At 38.2% G+C, this 18194-nt stretch overlaps 2 protein-coding genes across 2 annotated transcripts in view; one reads left to right on the top strand and one right to left on the bottom strand.

Annotated features, from left to right (window-relative positions):
* Nucleotides 1–11544, bottom strand: part of LOC6048211 (beta-1,4-N-acetylgalactosaminyltransferase bre-4) — a 41316-nt gene extending 29772 nt beyond the window's left edge. The window contains exon 1 of the mRNA XM_038256599.1: nucleotides 10783–11544. The gene's annotated coding sequence lies outside the window, so the exon portion shown is untranslated. The remainder of the gene's footprint in view (nucleotides 1–10782) is intronic.
* A 1907-nt stretch (nucleotides 11545–13451) lies between these two features.
* On the top strand, nucleotides 13452–15839 carry LOC6048208. Its single transcript, XM_001865126.2, has 2 exons — nucleotides 13452–15189; nucleotides 15251–15839. The coding sequence occupies exons 1-2, from the start codon at nucleotides 13563–13565 to the stop codon at nucleotides 15697–15699; spliced, it is 2076 nt and encodes a 691-aa protein (XP_001865161.1). The 5' UTR covers nucleotides 13452–13562; the 3' UTR covers nucleotides 15700–15839.
* The last annotated feature ends 2355 nt before the right edge of the window (nucleotides 15840–18194 follow it).

Consider the following 18194-nt stretch of genomic DNA (forward strand, 5'->3'; position numbering starts at 1 on the left):
CACTGAAACGCGTTTGTACGAGCAAACCAGGCCGTAATTACTTCCGACGTATCCGGTCCCGTACGTTACACTTTGAGGGTTGCAGACAAATGGGGGACATGAATTACATTGTAGTATACTTACAGGGAAAAATAGCCTGAGGCGATCTAATGTTTATTGCTAAAACTTGATCCAAATGATTATTCTTGATTTTCCCATTCACAAAAAGACAGGTTTTTGCAGTACAGCTTAATGAAAATATTATGACCAATTATGAAAAAGGTAGGTAACTTTAAAAAGGTTAAAACACTCTATTTGGAACAATATTCCGCTATTGAATTGTTTGAAGTTTCGATAACTAGTTCAAAAGTTATATATAAAAATGTGTTTTCACATAAATCCGGATCTCACTTAAATGTATGTAAACTATGGTTAGGTAATTGAAAGACCTGTTTCGCGTTATGACCACTTAAGTGATGTATTTGTACTTTTTTGATGCCGGAAATCACTTAAATGTATGTAAACGATGTCCGGATCTATCATCCGACCCATCGTTGGTTAGGTAATTGAATGACCTTTCCAACGAATCCACAACATTAAAAATCTGGCAACCCCGTCTCGAGGTATGACCACTTAAATTATATCTGTGTACTTATTTTTCTGGATCTAAAAAAATAGCTGAAGTATGTGTCCAAACCACTCGTATTACCCATTGTTGGTAAAAAGTGAGGAAGGCATGAACCACATAGGTAGATCAAGTTAGTTTTTATAAAAAAGATCACTCTGAAGATTTGATTTTCGAATATTTAGAACTTTTTGATGGAAAACATGGACATTTTTTTTATTTGTAGGAAACTTCGTCCGTACATTCCCTGTGTAAAAAAAGCCATTTTGCATCATTAGTTTTTTCCAAATAAATCATCATACAATTTTACGGGCCGGTTATGGGCAAAATTCGCAACCTGTATGATGAGAAGGGATTTTCTGATCGATTTGGTGTCTTCGGCAAGGTTGTTGGTACACGGACAAAATGCGATATTAAGGTTTGGTAGAGCGTTTTATGCAGCGAATGCATAAAAAAACGAGAAGTTCCTTTTAATTCCGCTATATATTTCAATATCTTGACAGATACCTACACAGAAAAAAATATTCCTGTAAATTTACATTATTTATCATGTACCAAAAGGTATCATGATAAATGATGTATATTTACATTAGGTTCATTGGAAATTTACATTAGATTCATTGGAAATTTACATTAGTTTTGAAAATTTACATTAGTTTTGGAATTTACATTACTTTTGGAATTTACATTAGTTCAATTCAACTAATTCTGATTGGCCAATGGGAATGAGAAGCTCGACTTGGATTGCAGTAGGAAAAGGGTGTGGCCTATGTTCTATTTTAAAATGATTGAAGCGGGCAGCAAAAGGAAATTCGGATTTTAAAAAGTTGTTTCACAGGTAGGGGACGCTTTCTCGTCGACAGCCAAGTGGAATAACGCTGGACTGGAATCGAACGGACGACGGGTAGGATGTTCGGTGTTACCGCTGCTACCCGCTGCCGACTGAGCCATCTTCGCATTTTATAAACGAGCGGCTAAAGCATCAACTTGTTCAGGTCGAGGCTCAGGCAGTGGGCCAGCGAAGTATGAGAACGATAGAAAGAGAACCAAATATAACTATTTTTAGTTCGGGTAGTATTGAAGTCAACGTTGGTAGAAATACATTGGATATATGATTTACATTAAATAGGAATTTACAGGAAGCCGAACACGGGTAGAAACTCATCAGATTTGAGTTTCCATGCTCAACGTTTCCATTAGATTCATGATTTACATTAGATTTAGATTTACATCGGAGTAATTTCCATTACTTTTTGCTCATTACATCATATTTCAACATTACATTGAGTGAGTTTACATTATAAACAGCAATTACGTGCTGTGTAAATTTACATATTTTTTTCTGTGTATTTCGTCTACTACGACATCATCAGAGTTCTGTTCTCGACTATTTCTGATCAATTTTAGATATTGATGATGATTATTCAGAAAAAATAGGTACTCGGAAAAAAATTTCAGAAATTTTAGGTTTTATACCATTTCCTAGATTCTATTTTTTTTTTGCACGGGTTCACACATCAAAAATTCTTGAAAATTATTTTTTTTGGGATATTTAATTTTTGTCAAATAATTAATAATCGGCATTTTTGTTTTAAATAGTCCTCATCAATACCTAAAACATTATCAAAGACACCAGATTGATCAGAAAATTGCTTCAAAATTACAGATTTTCGAATATTTATGTACCATTTTTGTATGGAGACTTGTATGGGTGAACAAATGACACAAAATGTCTTCTTTGGTCATAGAAAAGGCCCCTACAAAGTTTGAGCTAAAGTATAAAAATACAAAAATAAAAATGGTCGAAATCGGTCGATTTCGTAGAGAATTATAGTCAAATGTGATTTTATCCTTTTTAGAAAGTTACTTTTGATTTTAAAATTTCAAAATTATTTTTATTGAAGAGATCACAAAATTGCCTAAAATTTTAAATTTTCCACACTAAAAATCAACCAAAAATTAAAAAAAATTAGGAAATTTTGACGACTTTCCAAAAATTTTGTGCGACCAATGTACTTTTTAAAAAATCCATAACTCGCTCGTTTGGATAGTGAGAGATATCGTTTGCCATAATTATAGATAATCGCATCGTTTTGGATAAAACATGGAAATGACCAGATAAAGTTCTCTTACAAACAAACAAACATGCAAATAACCATTACACAGGTTCCCCGGGGGATCTCCTGAAAGGTTCCGAATTGGCCATATCAGGAACATGTTCCGGGACTTTTCGTTTTAGGAAATGGCATACCTAAGCGGATATTTAACGAATTCAAATGATCCAGGTTGCATTCGACTGATAATTAGTTGTACTTCCAGGGAAAAATATGCATTCCCGAGCATGGGTAAATAACAAGAGAAATGCAAAATAATACCATTCAATGGTATCAATACCAAATTTTGGTTTTCGCGAGCCCTTGAAAAAATGTCTAAAGTGTAAGTTAATACCAATCATTGGTATTATACCAAATTTTGGTATTGTTTTGTTATTGGGAAAATTTTAAGAAAATGTCGAATTTTGACAAACTGTTTCTTACTTACATACTTAAAAACGCAAATCTACTCCAAATTAATGCCAACTAATTTATTTTGGTCTAAAAAAGTAATTTAATGATCTTTATAAATTAGGGAATACCATACATTGGTATTGTAAAGATATTTTAAATAAAAATATTATAAAATAATGGTGATTCAATAAAAAAAAAATCTATTTAAAATTGTGTTTAACATTCTTAAAAGTATGCTGATACATTTGAAAATGATAAGAAAAACATTTATATATTTAGACGATTAACTTTACGACAACAAAAGGTTTTACGTGAAAAATTTGAAATTTTAGATTGGATTTTACTAAACATTGTTTGCCTTTTTCGTCATAATCGATAAACTCAAAAAAAATAATGTCAATCTTTGTTAATTTGATAAAATAACTCTTCCAATACCAAAATGTTGGTATGCATGTGGTATTCGAACTTCGTTCTAAAATCCTTTTAATATTGGATTTGTGTTGAATCCTATTCAGCTGGAATCATGCATCCTCGAATATCTCACGAAAAATGCCACGCTGCCTGGGTCATAGCCTTTCTCGTTCTGGTTTAGTTTGTTTCTCTTTCGTTGAATTTCTGATATTTTTGCCTGCAGCTAAAACATGTTGATGCAGCAGCAGCTCTTTTTCAACAAGCGTTGATAGCTCAGTTGGTAAACGGGTAGCTAAAATGGTGTCTGCCTCTACCTGTCATGAGTTCGATTCCAGTATTCCTCTAGTTTTCTTTACCTGATATTTTTTGGCTCTCCAAAGCAAGACTTCGTTTTCCTGCCTGTTCGAAGGATTTAAATATAGCATCAAAATTCTACCCATTTCTCATTGCAATCCCATTAGCCAAATTGAATTCCAGCTGTAATCCTAAAGAGAATTCTCGTTGTTTTTTGTCCAATGAGATTTTTATTTACCCGTAAAGTTGTTTTTTGTCTGGTATTCATTTGCCCTTGGAATTGCACGTTTTGGTATTGCTTTGGTCTTCCCCATACAGTTTTTTGGTATGATTTAATGGTATTATACCATCTATTACTGGGCAACCAAGGGCACATTTTGGTATTTGTTATTATGCCAAGTAATACCAAAATATGGTATTCCCGTGTTATTTACCCCTGCTCGGGTTATGTAAAAATCTCAACTCAGCTAAAATAGCACGTACTGGAAAAAATAGCTTTTATTACATGTTCCCGTAAAATCCAGAACATCTCCGATGGTTATGGACCGTGATCTTGTTCTAGTACATAAACAAGAATAATTTGACATTTAAAATGCTTCTTGAATCATTAAAATCGAAAAATCGAATTTAGACTATATTTTGCCAGTCCCGATTATTTTATCCAACCTCTGTAGAATAGAAATAATTTTCTTTTAATATTAATTATACAACATTTCTATAAGTTTTTTTTGCTCCTTTTCCATTTTTTTAGTCTTCTCATAATTAATGATATTGGCTGTCTTTTTATCCTCTTTTCCTAAATGATTCATACCAGCAAAAAAAAACGCAGTCTGCCATAGAGACCGCTTCCATGAGCGTTTTTTCAAGGAGCTTTGGCGAAATCGACAGACTCCTTGCTTACTCCTGCATGCGGTCGGTCGATCGAACACCGTGGCGGTGGCCATAGCCCGAAGCTGCCGCGAAATATATCTGCATATTGCGGATTTTCACAATTTTCCGCAGTCGCCCTTCGCCCTTTCCTTTCAACATCCTCTTTTTGGCGAGTTAGGGTGACCGTCTTTTTTATTTTCTTTTAAATAATTTTCAAAAATCCAATGAAATTTTTATTTGAAAATACTTTTTGAATCTTCGATAAAAATATAAAACTAGTAATTCTTGAAAAAATCCTATAGAAAGACGAACTTATCTCCTTCAACACACATGCATGATGGGTTGATCCTCTGAATTATACACGGCTCATTTAAAATAACATCCGTTGAGTTTGGCGCAAAAAAAAAACGAGAAAAAGCTCGGCTAGACTTTGAAATGAAAGGATAACCACCTTTCGGAAACAGGATAACACTTTTTTTTGCTCGATTCGTTTCGTTGACCCTCACTCCCTCAGCCCGGGCTTATCCGTTTATTTAATGAACCCAATTTTATAATTAGCTTGGCAGTAGGAGGAGGTGATAAGAGAAAGTGGGGATATGAAAAAAAGTTCATTTTGGTCTGGAGTACCACCCAAGGTGAGCGGGGACTTGTTCGAACAATTTTAAAAATTACTTTTTGCATCGCCACAGATTTTCAAAAGTAATATCGTGTAAAGTTTTATGAATTAATTGTTAATTTTTCAGAATTGAATTTGAAATCACAAACGAAATGGAACTTTTGTTAAATTTTTGAAACATGTTTCAAAATTACAGCATCCCTTCATCTCTGATTTCACTCTTTCCACCTATACGGTTTAATGAAATGCAAACTTTGAAATGGGACACCTCCGGCTCCAGGGCAGGAGAAAGACACGTGGATAGCTCAGTACTGGGGCTTCTGTGAGAGAGAGAGAGAGAAAGAGAGAAAGGCAGATCAAGCTGAGATGGGAGTGATAAGGTGTGTTGTTGTTGTCGGTCCGGAGGTTGTAATTGATTGCTTTGCCCACACGTTGGCTCCGGTGGCGTCCATCCGGGGGGAAATTCGTGATTATATGCGCCGCACTGGATTGATAGTCTTTTCGACCCAATTTGTTTTTTTTTTTCGTCATACTGGTCATGTCTGCAACATAACCCGGTGTAGAACCGTTTTAAATCAAAAAATAACTGTTATGCAAGCAATCATCAAACAATATTCAAAACAAATGTTTGCTTTCATGCTTGAAACACCAGGTTTTGATTAATTTTAAAAATAAACTTAGTTTTATATTCATATAGCTGGTTATTTTCTTAGTATAAAAAGTTTGATAATAAGGTCCTGAAACCCTACAACTCAAGTTTTAAGAAGAAAAAAAAAACACACGTTATTTTAAATCAAAATTTTTAAATTGTCAATACAACATTTTACGATGGATCAACTATGGGAAACTTTGAAAGAGGTTTTCCAGTATGATTCTTTGTTTCAAGAAAGGCCGCGATTTAAATATTTCAAAATGTATTTTAAATTCCATTTTAAATCCTTTCCATTCGTCAAGTTTCTAATTTGATTACTTTTACATTGTAGAAGATTCATTTCGATTGATTCAAATTCCTAAGCTAAGTACAATTTTTCAAGTAGAGTGATTGTAGATAAGCTTCTCGAGCTTAACAAATTTACGCTAAAGAGCAATTCTCTACGAAATCGGTATTTTTTTTATTTTATTTTTTTGTAATTTTTAATCCAGCTTAATTTTATTTTGGTGCCTTCGGTATTCCCAAAGAAGCCATTTCGTTTGTCCATATAATTTTACATACAAATTTGGCAGCTGTCAAAACAAAAATGATATATGAAAATTCAACAATCGGTATATTTTGAAGGAATTTGTTGATCGATTTGGTTTCTTCGGCAAAGTTGTAGGTTTGGATAAGGACTAGACTGAAAAAATGATACACGTTAAAAAAAATTGGTGATTTTTAATTTCACTTTTTGTCACCAAAACTTGATTTGCAAAAACGCACTACTTTTTTCTGATATGTTTTAGGGGACATCAAATGCCAATTTTTCTGAAATTTACAGAATGGGTAAAAAAGCTTTGCCGAGTTATAATTTTTTTAATCAATACTGATTTTAAAAAAAGTCGAAAAATTGGTCACGTAAATTTTTCAACTTTTATTTTTCGATGTAAAATCGAATTTGCAATCAAAAAGTAGTTTAGGGCAATTCCAGCTCAAATCAGGATTTTTTCTGGTACTTTTGTACCCGACCCTCTCCGATTTCAATGAAACTTTTTAGACATGTTATCCTAGGCCTATATAAGCCAGTTGCACTCGATAATGATATTTGAGAAGGGCGTAAGGGTTTTAAATATTTTTTTTTTATTTTAGAATTTAAATATTGCTGTATCTCTAAGCCGTTACATCGTATCAAAAAGTGGTCAAAGACAAACTTGTAGGAAATTAGACGGGCTTTTTGAAAAAAATACACTGAAAGAAAAATAAAAGCCGATTCTATGAGATTTTTCAATTTTTTAGTTTAAAAGGTAAATTTTAAGGTGATGTCACGGTATTTTTTTCGTTCAAAATTTTTGAGGAAATAGCCTAAAATGTGAAAAAAGACTCACGAAAAATGCAGGATGGTATGTCTCTCTAAAAAAATACAAAAATCATTTACTAAACTTGTTTTTTTTTAAAAGTAGTCTAAACGTCAAAATTTTCAAAAACCGTTAGTGGGAATCGATTCCTGAGACAATTTTACATGAAAATCTCCATATTGACCATTGTCCTATGTCCAATCCTTGTGAAGATACATCGGTTTTAAAAATAAAAATGTTGAAAATAATCGTACAGTGAGTCAAATATTTGTCCGTACCCCCCCGTACGGAAAATGTTTGTGATATAAAAGTACATAAAATTCGACTAAAGTACCATGTTTTATACATCAATCGTCGCGGCAGAATGTCCTCTTGAAGACACTGTCATTGGATTTGCAAAAAAACTTTTTCTAAAAAAATACAAAAATAGTTTACTGAAAAAAGTCAAAAAAGAGGTCAAATAATTGTCCGTACCGTAAACCGGGGTGACTTTGATAGGATTGCAATTTGTTTTTTGAATATTTTTCAACAGGTAAGGTTTTACTCAAGATTATTATTTTTAAAACATGTACTGGGGCAGGCCACACAAAGTCCATGCACTATTTTGGAAAAAAAAGTTTTTTCAATAGTGTTTAGAAAAATAGTTACGTTAAAAATTCTTAGTTTAAATTCCGGGGTGACTTTGATAGTCATAGTTTTTGTTGTTAAAATCATATTTAAGATGTTCAAACTATATGTGCACGTTAAATGTACCATCACTGAAGTTGCTGGTATTGTTTTTAAGAAAAAAAATCATTGTTTATATTTAGATATTTAAGTTTATAAGCTTTTTAACAAAATAAAAATAAATTTTAGGTAAAATTGTTAAAAAGGCGGAATTTTGCCTGAAATTTGTAAAAACTAGTTTTGTTTATAAAATTATCGATTTATATTGCATTTTATACTGAATTCGAAGCACTAATCAGAAGTTTTCGCATTTTACATGAAATTTGTTCAACTGAAATTACCTATAAATTTGGAGATTTTTTTTTTTATTGTGTTTCAAAAACACATATTATTTATTATTTACAAACTTATTTTACCTTCTCCTAGTGGAAAATTGTCCAAAGAATCCTAAAATGCATTCCGTTTTCCGATTCAAAATCATGTTCATTGAGAAAATCATGACACTTTGAGAACTTTAAAATAATTACTTTCATCAACATTTTCTTAACTATAGTTAACTAACTTTTTAAAGTTTCCAAAATTTTATGAAAAGTGTTCGAAGAACCTCAACTTTGAACACTTCTCTACCATAGTCAGAATGATTCTAAACAATTCCGTACGTATTTTAATTCCACTCTTCATTTTGCGGAAAAATCGCAAACCTATCAAAGTCACCCCGGCTATCAAAGTCACCCCGTTTTACGGTACCTCTAATAAAAGTACAAAATCTGATCGATTTAAGTGAATTCATTTATGAATTGTTGTTTCTGTGTCAAATACTCAAATACAAATTTCAGACTAGGGACTCGTAATCGGACTGTAGTGGACGAAATTGAATGCTTCAAATTGCAAGAGGTGGGTTTTTTTTGTCCTCTATCTGACCACCACAAAATTTTCCCCCGAGGGGTTAAACCGGTTCCGGGACAATCCGGATTGTTTACCGGCATTGTTCCGAAACAGTATTTCTGGTCGAAAATTTTCAATAAAAATGATGAAAACAATGTATATTTTGAACAAATATTGTTGAAACTTGTTCAATAGAGACTCTTACAACATAAAATAGCAATTTTATAAAAAATAGTTGTTTATAAACTAATGTTTTTTATAAGTTTTACCTAAAAAAACTAAATTTAAACCAATTTTTAATATAAACTAACTAAACAAAGTTATCAGAAGTTCAAAGTTGTCACAAACTGGCTAGAGGTACTAGTATTTGACACAGAAACAACATTTCATAAATGAATTTACTTAAATCGATCAGATTTTGTACTTTTATTAGGGGTTTATATTTTTGTATTTTTTTAGAAAAAGTTTTTTGCAAATCCAATGACAGTGTCTTCAAGAGGACATTCTGCCGCGTCGATTGATGTATAAAACATGGTACTTTAGTCGAATTTTATGTACTTTTATATCACAAACATTTTCCGTACGGGGGGGTACGGACAAATATTTGACTCACTGTATAGAAATTGGGTACTAAAGCCCTATGTAAATTTTTATGTACAACGGTAAAAAACACGATTAAAAACCATTTCTGATCACTTTTTTTCATTTTAATGCAAAATTTTTTTTTGACTAGACAACATTTTTTTGATGGATCAACTATGGTCCCCTTGGAACAAGCTGTCAAGTAGGAGCTTTTCTGTCAAGAAGGACCGCGAGGTTAATTTTTCAAAATTGATTTATAAATCCTTTTTAAACTCTTTGTGGTCGTACAAAGGGTCATTGTACTCAGAAAAATAAGCTTTATCGCTGTAAACAATAATATCAGCAATCTAAGCTTCATTTTATGACCCAATTGCCAAAAATCACTTAAAACCCTATTTTTTCAACATTTTTATTTTTAAAAACGCTGTATCTTCGCTAGGATTGGACATAGGACAATGGTCAATATGGAGATTTTCATGTTAAATTGTCTGAGGAATCGATTCCCACTAACGGTTTTTGAAAATTTTGACGTTTTGACTACTTTTCAAAAAAAAAAAACCGTTTCAGTAAATGATTTTTGTATTTTTTAGGAGAGACATACCATCCTGCATTTTTCGTGAGTCTTTTTTTCACATTTTAGGCTATTTCCTCAAAAATTTTAAACGAAAAAAAAATCGTAACATCGTGGAAATCAACTTTAATATTTAATATGATCATGTACCTATTATCTTATCTCATTAACTTTTGTTGAGTATATTTTATATTCTTGAGATAAAGAATAAAGTTCAAGTAGAGTTGCAGTTTGTCATTTTTTTTAAATTCAGCTTGGGCAATTTACAAGATGTTACAAAACCAAGTACAGTTGTGTTATCTGCATTTCATTTTTTAACTATTTTAGAATCTTGTATGAATGGATGTGTTCAACTCAAACACAAATTTGCTTTTATTACTCGAAAACAATCATTCCGTGACGCTACATTTTCTCCCGTTCTTTTCCCACCTTATCAAATCGAAACAAACCCAAAGTGTGATTCACAAACGAAAAAAAAAATCTCTCAATCTCCCCTCTTCTGCGGAATTCCTGTACAAATCTGCGGTGGACCACTTTGCGCGGATGCAGCACCAGCAGTGGATGACATAACCGATAAATGATTACGAGCAAAAGCAATCCAGCACAGTATCGGGCTGCGATTTGCGGCGGTGTGGCCGCCGAAGTCGTGACCCGTGCCAAGAGCTCTTCTCCCCCCGAAAAATGCTGCATTGAATCAATTTACATGTTTTCTTGTTGGGTGGTGGTTGAGAAATTTGACGATTTTTCGCATTGTAAACTTTTTGGGACGAGGGCGAGAATGACTTACCATTTCGGCAGAACAACAGCATGCGGGGTCCTCCGGGGAAATCCTGTTTAAATCCCAAATCCTGAGATGGCCCAGAACAGCAACCTGCTTGTTATGGTGCAACTTTTCTGTCTTGGCTCTAGTCACGAGACACAAACTATTTCTTTTTTGGCCTTCCAAATTGCGTATCCTTTTGCCACACTATTTTATTTCCTTTCGAAAGGACACTCACTTCGAACAAGAATAACTAATTCCAGGACTCTTTTCTTACGGATTGACACAAACTCACACATGCACTGAATTATTCACCCGGAACGAGAACGACGACGATTTCGGAGTTGAAATTCGATTGAGATTCTTAGCTATTTCTTGAGATTCTTAAATTTTTAAACACTTGCCCCTCCTTCACATGGTGTCCCTTGGGTCCCGCAGAACGTGCAATAACGGAACCCCGACTGGACCGGAACCAATTTGTTATCCGGACGAAATCCCCCGAAGAAAAAATCCCGTTTCCGACAACACGATCGCACCACTTTCTTCGTTCGCTGCGTCTATTTCACTGAGGAGACGTCCAAACCTTTTTCCGCTCCGCTGACTGACTGACTGGCTGGTCGAAGAGGGGGAAAGGGAACGCGTGACACGGCACGACACGGAACGGTGGTCACGAGGAATGGCCCCGCCAAGGAAGAGAGTGGAGGAGAAGGTCGCGCACCAACACGAAAAACGAAAACTGTTCTGCTCTGCGTTGCGGGAGCTGGAGGAAAATTTGTAAACAAAGGGCTTTCTCTCCTTCGGGATGGTGGGGAATGGAAGAATGTCAAACGATTGACGGATCGACGCGTGGGAACGGTTGGAGTGCCACAGTTGATTTTTGGGTCGCTGTGTTGAAAATACACGCTTGCGTGAACAGAAACACTTTTCAGCAGTTACATTTTGTTTAAACTTACACATTGTAACTCTGGAGCAACATTTGAAAGGGGCGGTACGACATTGCTCTTACGGCCTTTGATTACACGTGTTTAAATGGGACGAAAGGTCGTAAGAGCAATGTCGTACCGCCCCATTTAAAGCGTGTAATCAAAGGCCGTAAGAGCATTGTCGTACCGCCCCTTTCAAATGTTGCTCCAGAACTGAAAATCGAAAATCGATACGAGCTGTCAAATCGCAACATGAAGATAAACTTTCTGTGCTGTTGCTGTGAAACTCATCAAGACTTTTCAAAAAGTGTAACTCCATGTTGCACGCACACACTCTCACTTTTAGTTTCTCGATGAGATCTTGAGCCAAAATCACGATATTGAACTCAGAAAATCATCACTTTTGCCGTTTTCCGCTATTAAATCAATATTTTCAGATGTATCAACAATGGAGAGTTGCTTGCTCACTTTTGTTTGAGCTATTTATTACTTTGGAACAGTCAAAACACTTTATAAAAGCTGTAATTCATGATCAAAGTGCTGATAGGCCGATAATAGAAATAGGCTGAGAAAGGGTATAGTTCCCCTATATACAGCAATTCCCCACGAAAACAGCATGGAAAAAAACAAAAGTGCTCGGATCGGGCTCAAAATTTTTCTGGGGGTTCCCTGGCCGAAATAATTAGACCCGTATTTTTTTGTTTGGCCATTAGGGTGACCTACGCCGTGTTAGGGTGGTCTGAAAAATGGCCATTTTCGTAGATTTTCGCAAAAACCACTTTTTTCAAAAAATCATAACTCCTCGCCATTTCAACCGATTTCAATTGTCTCATACGCAGATAAAAGGTGATAAGTTGGCTTTTCAAAGAAAAATAATAAGAAGTTTCAAAAATCTAGCCTAACATATGAAAAGGTCGAATGAAACTTTAAAATGCCGTTTTGACGGTGTCTGGACCAAAGAGCCTATGTCTGGAAATATTTTTATCGGATTCCCCGGACGTTTTTACATAACATACTAAAAAATGGGAGGAGTTCATTTACAGGATCCCGAGATATGATTTTTTGAAAATAAAATCCGTGTTTTTCGACGCGCCGCGCGCAAAAACGGGAAAATGACAAAATCAGAAAAAAACAATTTTTTCCACTAAAACTGCGATAACTTAAAAATTTCAGCGATGACCTATACATGTCTGGGTACCAAAAGTTGCGTCTTTCAATTACGAAAATTTTGGTACCCAGACATGTATAGTGTATAGGTCATCGCTGAAATTTTTAATTGGGTTGCCATCGCAGGATGCAGCTAAAAACTGGTGAAGAAAATATTTATTTAGTTCCTGTATTTGCCATCTGTATTTTTATCGGATTCCCCGGACGTTTTTACATAACATACTAAAAAATGGGAGGAGTTCATTTACAGGATCCCGAGATATGATTTTTTGAAAATAAAATCCGTGTTTTTCGACGCGCCGCGTGCAAAAACACAAAAATGACAAAATCAGAAAAAAACAACTTTTTCCACTAAAACTGCGATAACTTAAAAATTTCAGCGATGACCTATACATGTCTGGGTACCAAAAGTTGCGTCTTTCAATTACGAAAATTTTGGTACCCAGACATGTATAGTGTATAGGTCATCGCTGAAATTTTTAATTGGGTTGCCATCGCAGGATGCAGCTGAAAACTGGTGAAGAAAATATTTATTAAGTTTCTGTATTTGCCACCTGGCGTGGCGGTAGTGTCGCCGGCCTCAACAGCTGAGTGGTGCATCTATGTATAAATATTTGAAGCACGCCAAAAACGCGGCGTCATTTTGTAATCATCTTAAAAGTAATTTTTAATCCAAGTTTTCCAAAGGTGAATTTCGGCGCCAAACGAACGAGAGAGATGTCCTTTCTGGCGAAGCTGGAAAATTCGAACAACACCGGAACCGACGATGAGGACTCGAGTGTGTCCGCGGGCCGGGCCAAGCCGGCGGACGCTTCGCTGCAGTCCTCGTTCAACATCGAACCGTTCAACCCGGCCAAAATGAAGTGGCCCCGCTGGGTGGACCGGCTGGAAATGGCCTTTCAGCTGTTTGACATTCCGGACTCGCGCCGGTTGGCCATCCTGTTGCACTACATGGGACCGGAATCGTACGACATCGTGGCGGACGCGTTGGCTCCGGCCAAGCCACTGTCGCGGACATTCGACGAGATTGTGAAGCTGCTGGAGAATCACTACAGTCCGAACGCGCCGGAGATTAAGGCGGTGTTCAAGTTTATGAGCCGGAAGCAGGGTGATGCGAGGCCGTTTGAAACGGCCGAGGAGTTTTTAGGAGCGCTGCGGAAGTTGGCCGAGGGATGTAACTTTGGGCCGTACTTGGAGAAGGCGCTGCGGAATCAGTTTGTGTTTGGTTTGCGGAACAAGACGACGCAGAGCAAACTGCTGGAGATGCACGGATTGACGTTGGCCAAGGCAAGGGAGGTCGTGGCGCAGGGACCCAGTTTTAAGGCGAAAGCGCGTGAGGTTCCGAGTCCGGTTAAGGTTTCGCGGTCTTTCCAGGAGGAGCTGGAAGCCACAGAGGAGCATATTTCTGACGAACAAGAATTCTTGGGATACAACGAGGACTCGGAGCAGTACACATCGCCGGTACAGGTCAAGAGTTCCAATTCGAGTCGGGCGAAGGAAATGAACGTGGTCTACGCTAGTTCCATTACGATGGACGTTGATGAAGACCAGCAGCCGATGGCTCGTCAACCGAGAGTTTTGCTGCAGGACATTGGTATGTTCAATTCTCCTTGGGAGCAAGGCCCGACCTGCAAGCGACGATTCGTCGAAGATCTCAACGTTACTCCCGACATCATCCGTCAGATTTTGGAGAATTGCCCCGCGAGTCAGGACGTCTTGCGCAAGATGAGCGATCAGATTCCTCTGGAGAAAAACGACAAGAATCTGATCTGCCGCACGATTTGCAACAACATGATGGGTTCGGAGGTCCGCCAGGGCATGACCGTCAAGATTCACGACAAGATCCAGCTCGCCAAGGTCATCATCGAGGCGTATCCCGAGCTGCAGTGCAACGATCCGGATCGGCCACCCGAGTCGGACTGGTTCTGGGAGTGCAACGGCGAAGAAAAGGGCGGCCACACCGGTTACATCCAGCACTGGGTGCGCAACACCATGTCCAAGTCGGCCAAAAGGGACTCCACACGCAAACGGCGCGTTCCGGTGCACCATCCGGGACTGGAAGTACTCGTCCAGGAACTGCACGCCCTGCTCGAAGAACCGGAGAATCGCGACCGCATATTTTCGCTCATGACCGAAACGTTCCCGCTGCGCCAGGAGATGCGCTTCCGCAAGAAGATCAACGCCGAACTGGCCGCTCAGTTCCCGCATCTGCTGCAGCACGGCGGAGAAATGCTCGACCACGAGTTCAACCTGATGTTTCCCGACCGTAAAACGATTCGCACCTTTGAGTCTATTATTCCTTTTTGCATGATGCTCGAAGGAAACTTCCCCGCTATCGAGTGCTGTAAGTTCTTCATCGCAACGCGTTAATCTTCAAAAGCTCACAAAATTCCTCCCCCTTTCAGCCGGAATCCTGTCGATCCTCAAGGTCATGTGCACCCTGTCCAACACGTTCATCAGCAACATCACCAAACGGAACGACCCGCTCGGGCTGCACCCGATCGAGGACTACATCTCGGCGATGGTTCGCTGGCGCCAGCCGGACCAGGATCTCGACTACGTGCTCGCCAACCTGGAGGTGCCGCCGTACATTTTCGTCGACAGTCCGGCCTTCGGGAGCGGAGACTTTCACGCCATCATCGAGGGCACGGCCTTCAACTGCGGGGACGACTTTTGCCGCGCGTTCGATCTCGTGCTGAAGGCGTACAAGGTATTTGCGTACACGTGCGACGTCCGCGCCAAGAAGGTCGTCAGCTTCTTCGACATCTCCGTGTACAACCTGTACAAGTTCAGCCGGATGGTCACGGTGAACGCGCTGTGCGAACGGATGAAGGCGGCCACGGCGGTGGCCTGAGGCCGATGTCGATGGTTGGGATTTGATGTGTAGATTAAAGCTGTTGTCCTTTCTTGAACATGCATAACAATGAGTGCATTTTTCTTTTCACGCTGTATAAACAAAGACTAAATACCAATAAACTTTTCAAAAATCGCAAATCCTGTTTTATTAGCATCAGTGGTGCTTCCCTATCACAGACGCATTATTAAGCACCTTCACGGTTTTTGACAGTCTGAAGCCCATTAGGAATTGGAAGTTGGAAGGGTGATCCGCATTAAAATGGCCGTGTTCTAGAGAAACTTTTTCCGATGTACGATATTCTTCACACGAACAAGCTCACTAACGTTAGAGTTGCGGGTGCAGCTGCTGTCGGATCCGCGTTAAGATTTAGAATCATTCTGAGGAACTTGTTTTGTAAGTGTTGAACTCGGTCTCTATGCGATCTCGCACAGCAACCTGTAGGCAAGGAACAGTCGGCAGTTTCGTTTGATTAGGGGAAAGAGGGATTTTATCATGGCACAGCCTGATTTTGTCTACATGGTCACGGAAGAAAAGCTTCCGGTCAAGGATGAGGCCTACACGCAGAAAAATCAAGCTGGTTTGAATCAAAAAAATATTTTGTTGTTTTATCTTGAGGATTTTTTGTTGAAATAAAGCGTGTCGCTTGCAAGACGGAGAACCAACCCAGTTTAGCAGATTTATCGGGACACTTTTGGTAAGCGCCTTAGGATTCTACATAAAATTTTCTTTTCTTACGTTTTTCCCACCGTTGCAGACCTCTGCGGAAAACAGCATAACCACGATCTGGAAACTAGTGCCAACATAGCCGCTCAACGCGGGGAGGCAACTTTGCAAACTTGTCGGTTCAATCAGAGGCGACAGTGTCAACGACGACGGGGAAATGGATCACGGGCCAAATTTGCTGCAACATTTGATGGAACAGATGGACATCATTTGGAATTTTCAATAAAATTTAAATATCAATAAAACTACAATTTTTATTTCAATTCAACATTTTATTGATTCAATTCAAGGACCATAACCTTAATTTGAAAAATATCTCTAGTTGTTTCAACAACAAAACCGACGTTGATTCAACAAAATTTTGATTTGAACGTGGCTTCTGTCAAATTTTGATCAACAAAAATGAGGGTAGGTTCAACAAAAAAACTGCTTTGAAACAACCAAATGTCTCGATCTGAAATAATAAAATTAGAGAGTTGATTCAATACAAAAATTTTGTTGATTATATTCAACAAAATATTTTGTTGAATGAAACCTCATACAGGCTGATTCTACAAAATATTTTTCTGCGTGTAGGAAGACTACTTTGGAAGACCACTCAATCGAGCAGCCTTCGAGATGGAGTTTGAGATTGTTGGGAGGAACAAGACGATCCGACAGGGTGTAAGGGAAAACGATAGCTTGGGTCTTGGCAGCGTTGATTTCGACTTTCAGGGCATGTCGACTGAGTGTTGTAGCTCCTATTAATGAGAGAAACTTGACTTAACAAATTTTTATTTTCCGGTTTATATCGTTTGTATACATTTTTCATGTTAATGTAAGGTATGCACTTCGGAAGGAACGGGTCAAGAAAAAAATCAAATGGGCAGCAGCGGCAGCGTAAGCATGTCAGTGAGGGTGAAGAAAAGCCCCAAGAAAACGTTCCCTCTCCTTTGTTCTGCTGTTCGTAAAGCTGTTTCGTGACCCCTTTCCTTCCGATCTGCAGACTAGCCTAAAGGGATGCAGTTTAACTTTTCATCTTTAGTTTTTTGTTTTATATAACATTGTTTGCTGTTCTTTTAATTTCAATGTGGATTTTGGTCAGTGACCTTCAGAATTTTAATTATTAAATAAAACCTAACCTAACTACAGCATAACAACATAACGGAAAGTTAAATATGATTTTTGTGAGGACTTATCGTCCGTATTTGATCACAAACACCCCGAGGGTTTTGATAACTTCAGCACGGTTTACGCAACTGTTCAGTGCGTCCGACATCTCCAAGAAGATCCGGACCAATTCCTCCTTCGAGAAAAGTTCCTGTGACGCGCCGGCGCCAGCACTCGGTCCATCCTCACGTTGGTGTGGGGAATTGTTGTCGCTTACCTTCGGGAAGTCGGGAATCGGCACCTTGGGGGGTGCAGGTTTTGGAACCACCACTGGAACCGACTGGACGCGAGTCACCTTCTCGTTGAACTTATTCCTGGCCGGGCACTTGGCGTCGGTCCCTTGGTGTTTGCCTTGGCAGTTACCGCACTTGGTTTCCGCGATGCAATCTTCGTTCTTGTGCTTCCCACCGCAGTTTGTGCACCTGGTGTCCATGAAACAATTGCGCGTGCCGCGGCCAAAGGCGAGGCTATCGATTGGCGCCTCGATATGTCTCCCATTGGACGATGATCTGGTCAAGCGCCTTCGGGAAGTGGACGAGAAACAAGTGGTCCCGATAGTTCTTCTCCTGCTGGTCTCTCCGCGTCATCTTGAAGACCTTGAGTGGCTCGAGTCACCGATT

Source organism: Culex quinquefasciatus, chromosome 2, assembly GCF_015732765.1.
Source record: "Culex quinquefasciatus strain JHB chromosome 2, VPISU_Cqui_1.0_pri_paternal, whole genome shotgun sequence".
NCBI classification, from domain to species: domain Eukaryota; kingdom Metazoa; phylum Arthropoda; class Insecta; order Diptera; family Culicidae; genus Culex; species Culex quinquefasciatus.

What these genes read in the sequence shown, in the direction of transcription:
- LOC6048208 (XM_001865126.2), top strand. Translation starts at nt 13,563, where the DNA reads ATGTCCTTTCTGGCGAAGCTGGAAAATTCGAACAACACCGGAACCGAC. An exon ending in CTTCCCCGCTATCGAGTGCT is followed by an intron (nt 15,190 to 15,250) that starts GTAAGTTCTTCA and finishes TCCCCCTTTCAG; the next exon opens with CCGGAATCCTGTCGATCCTC.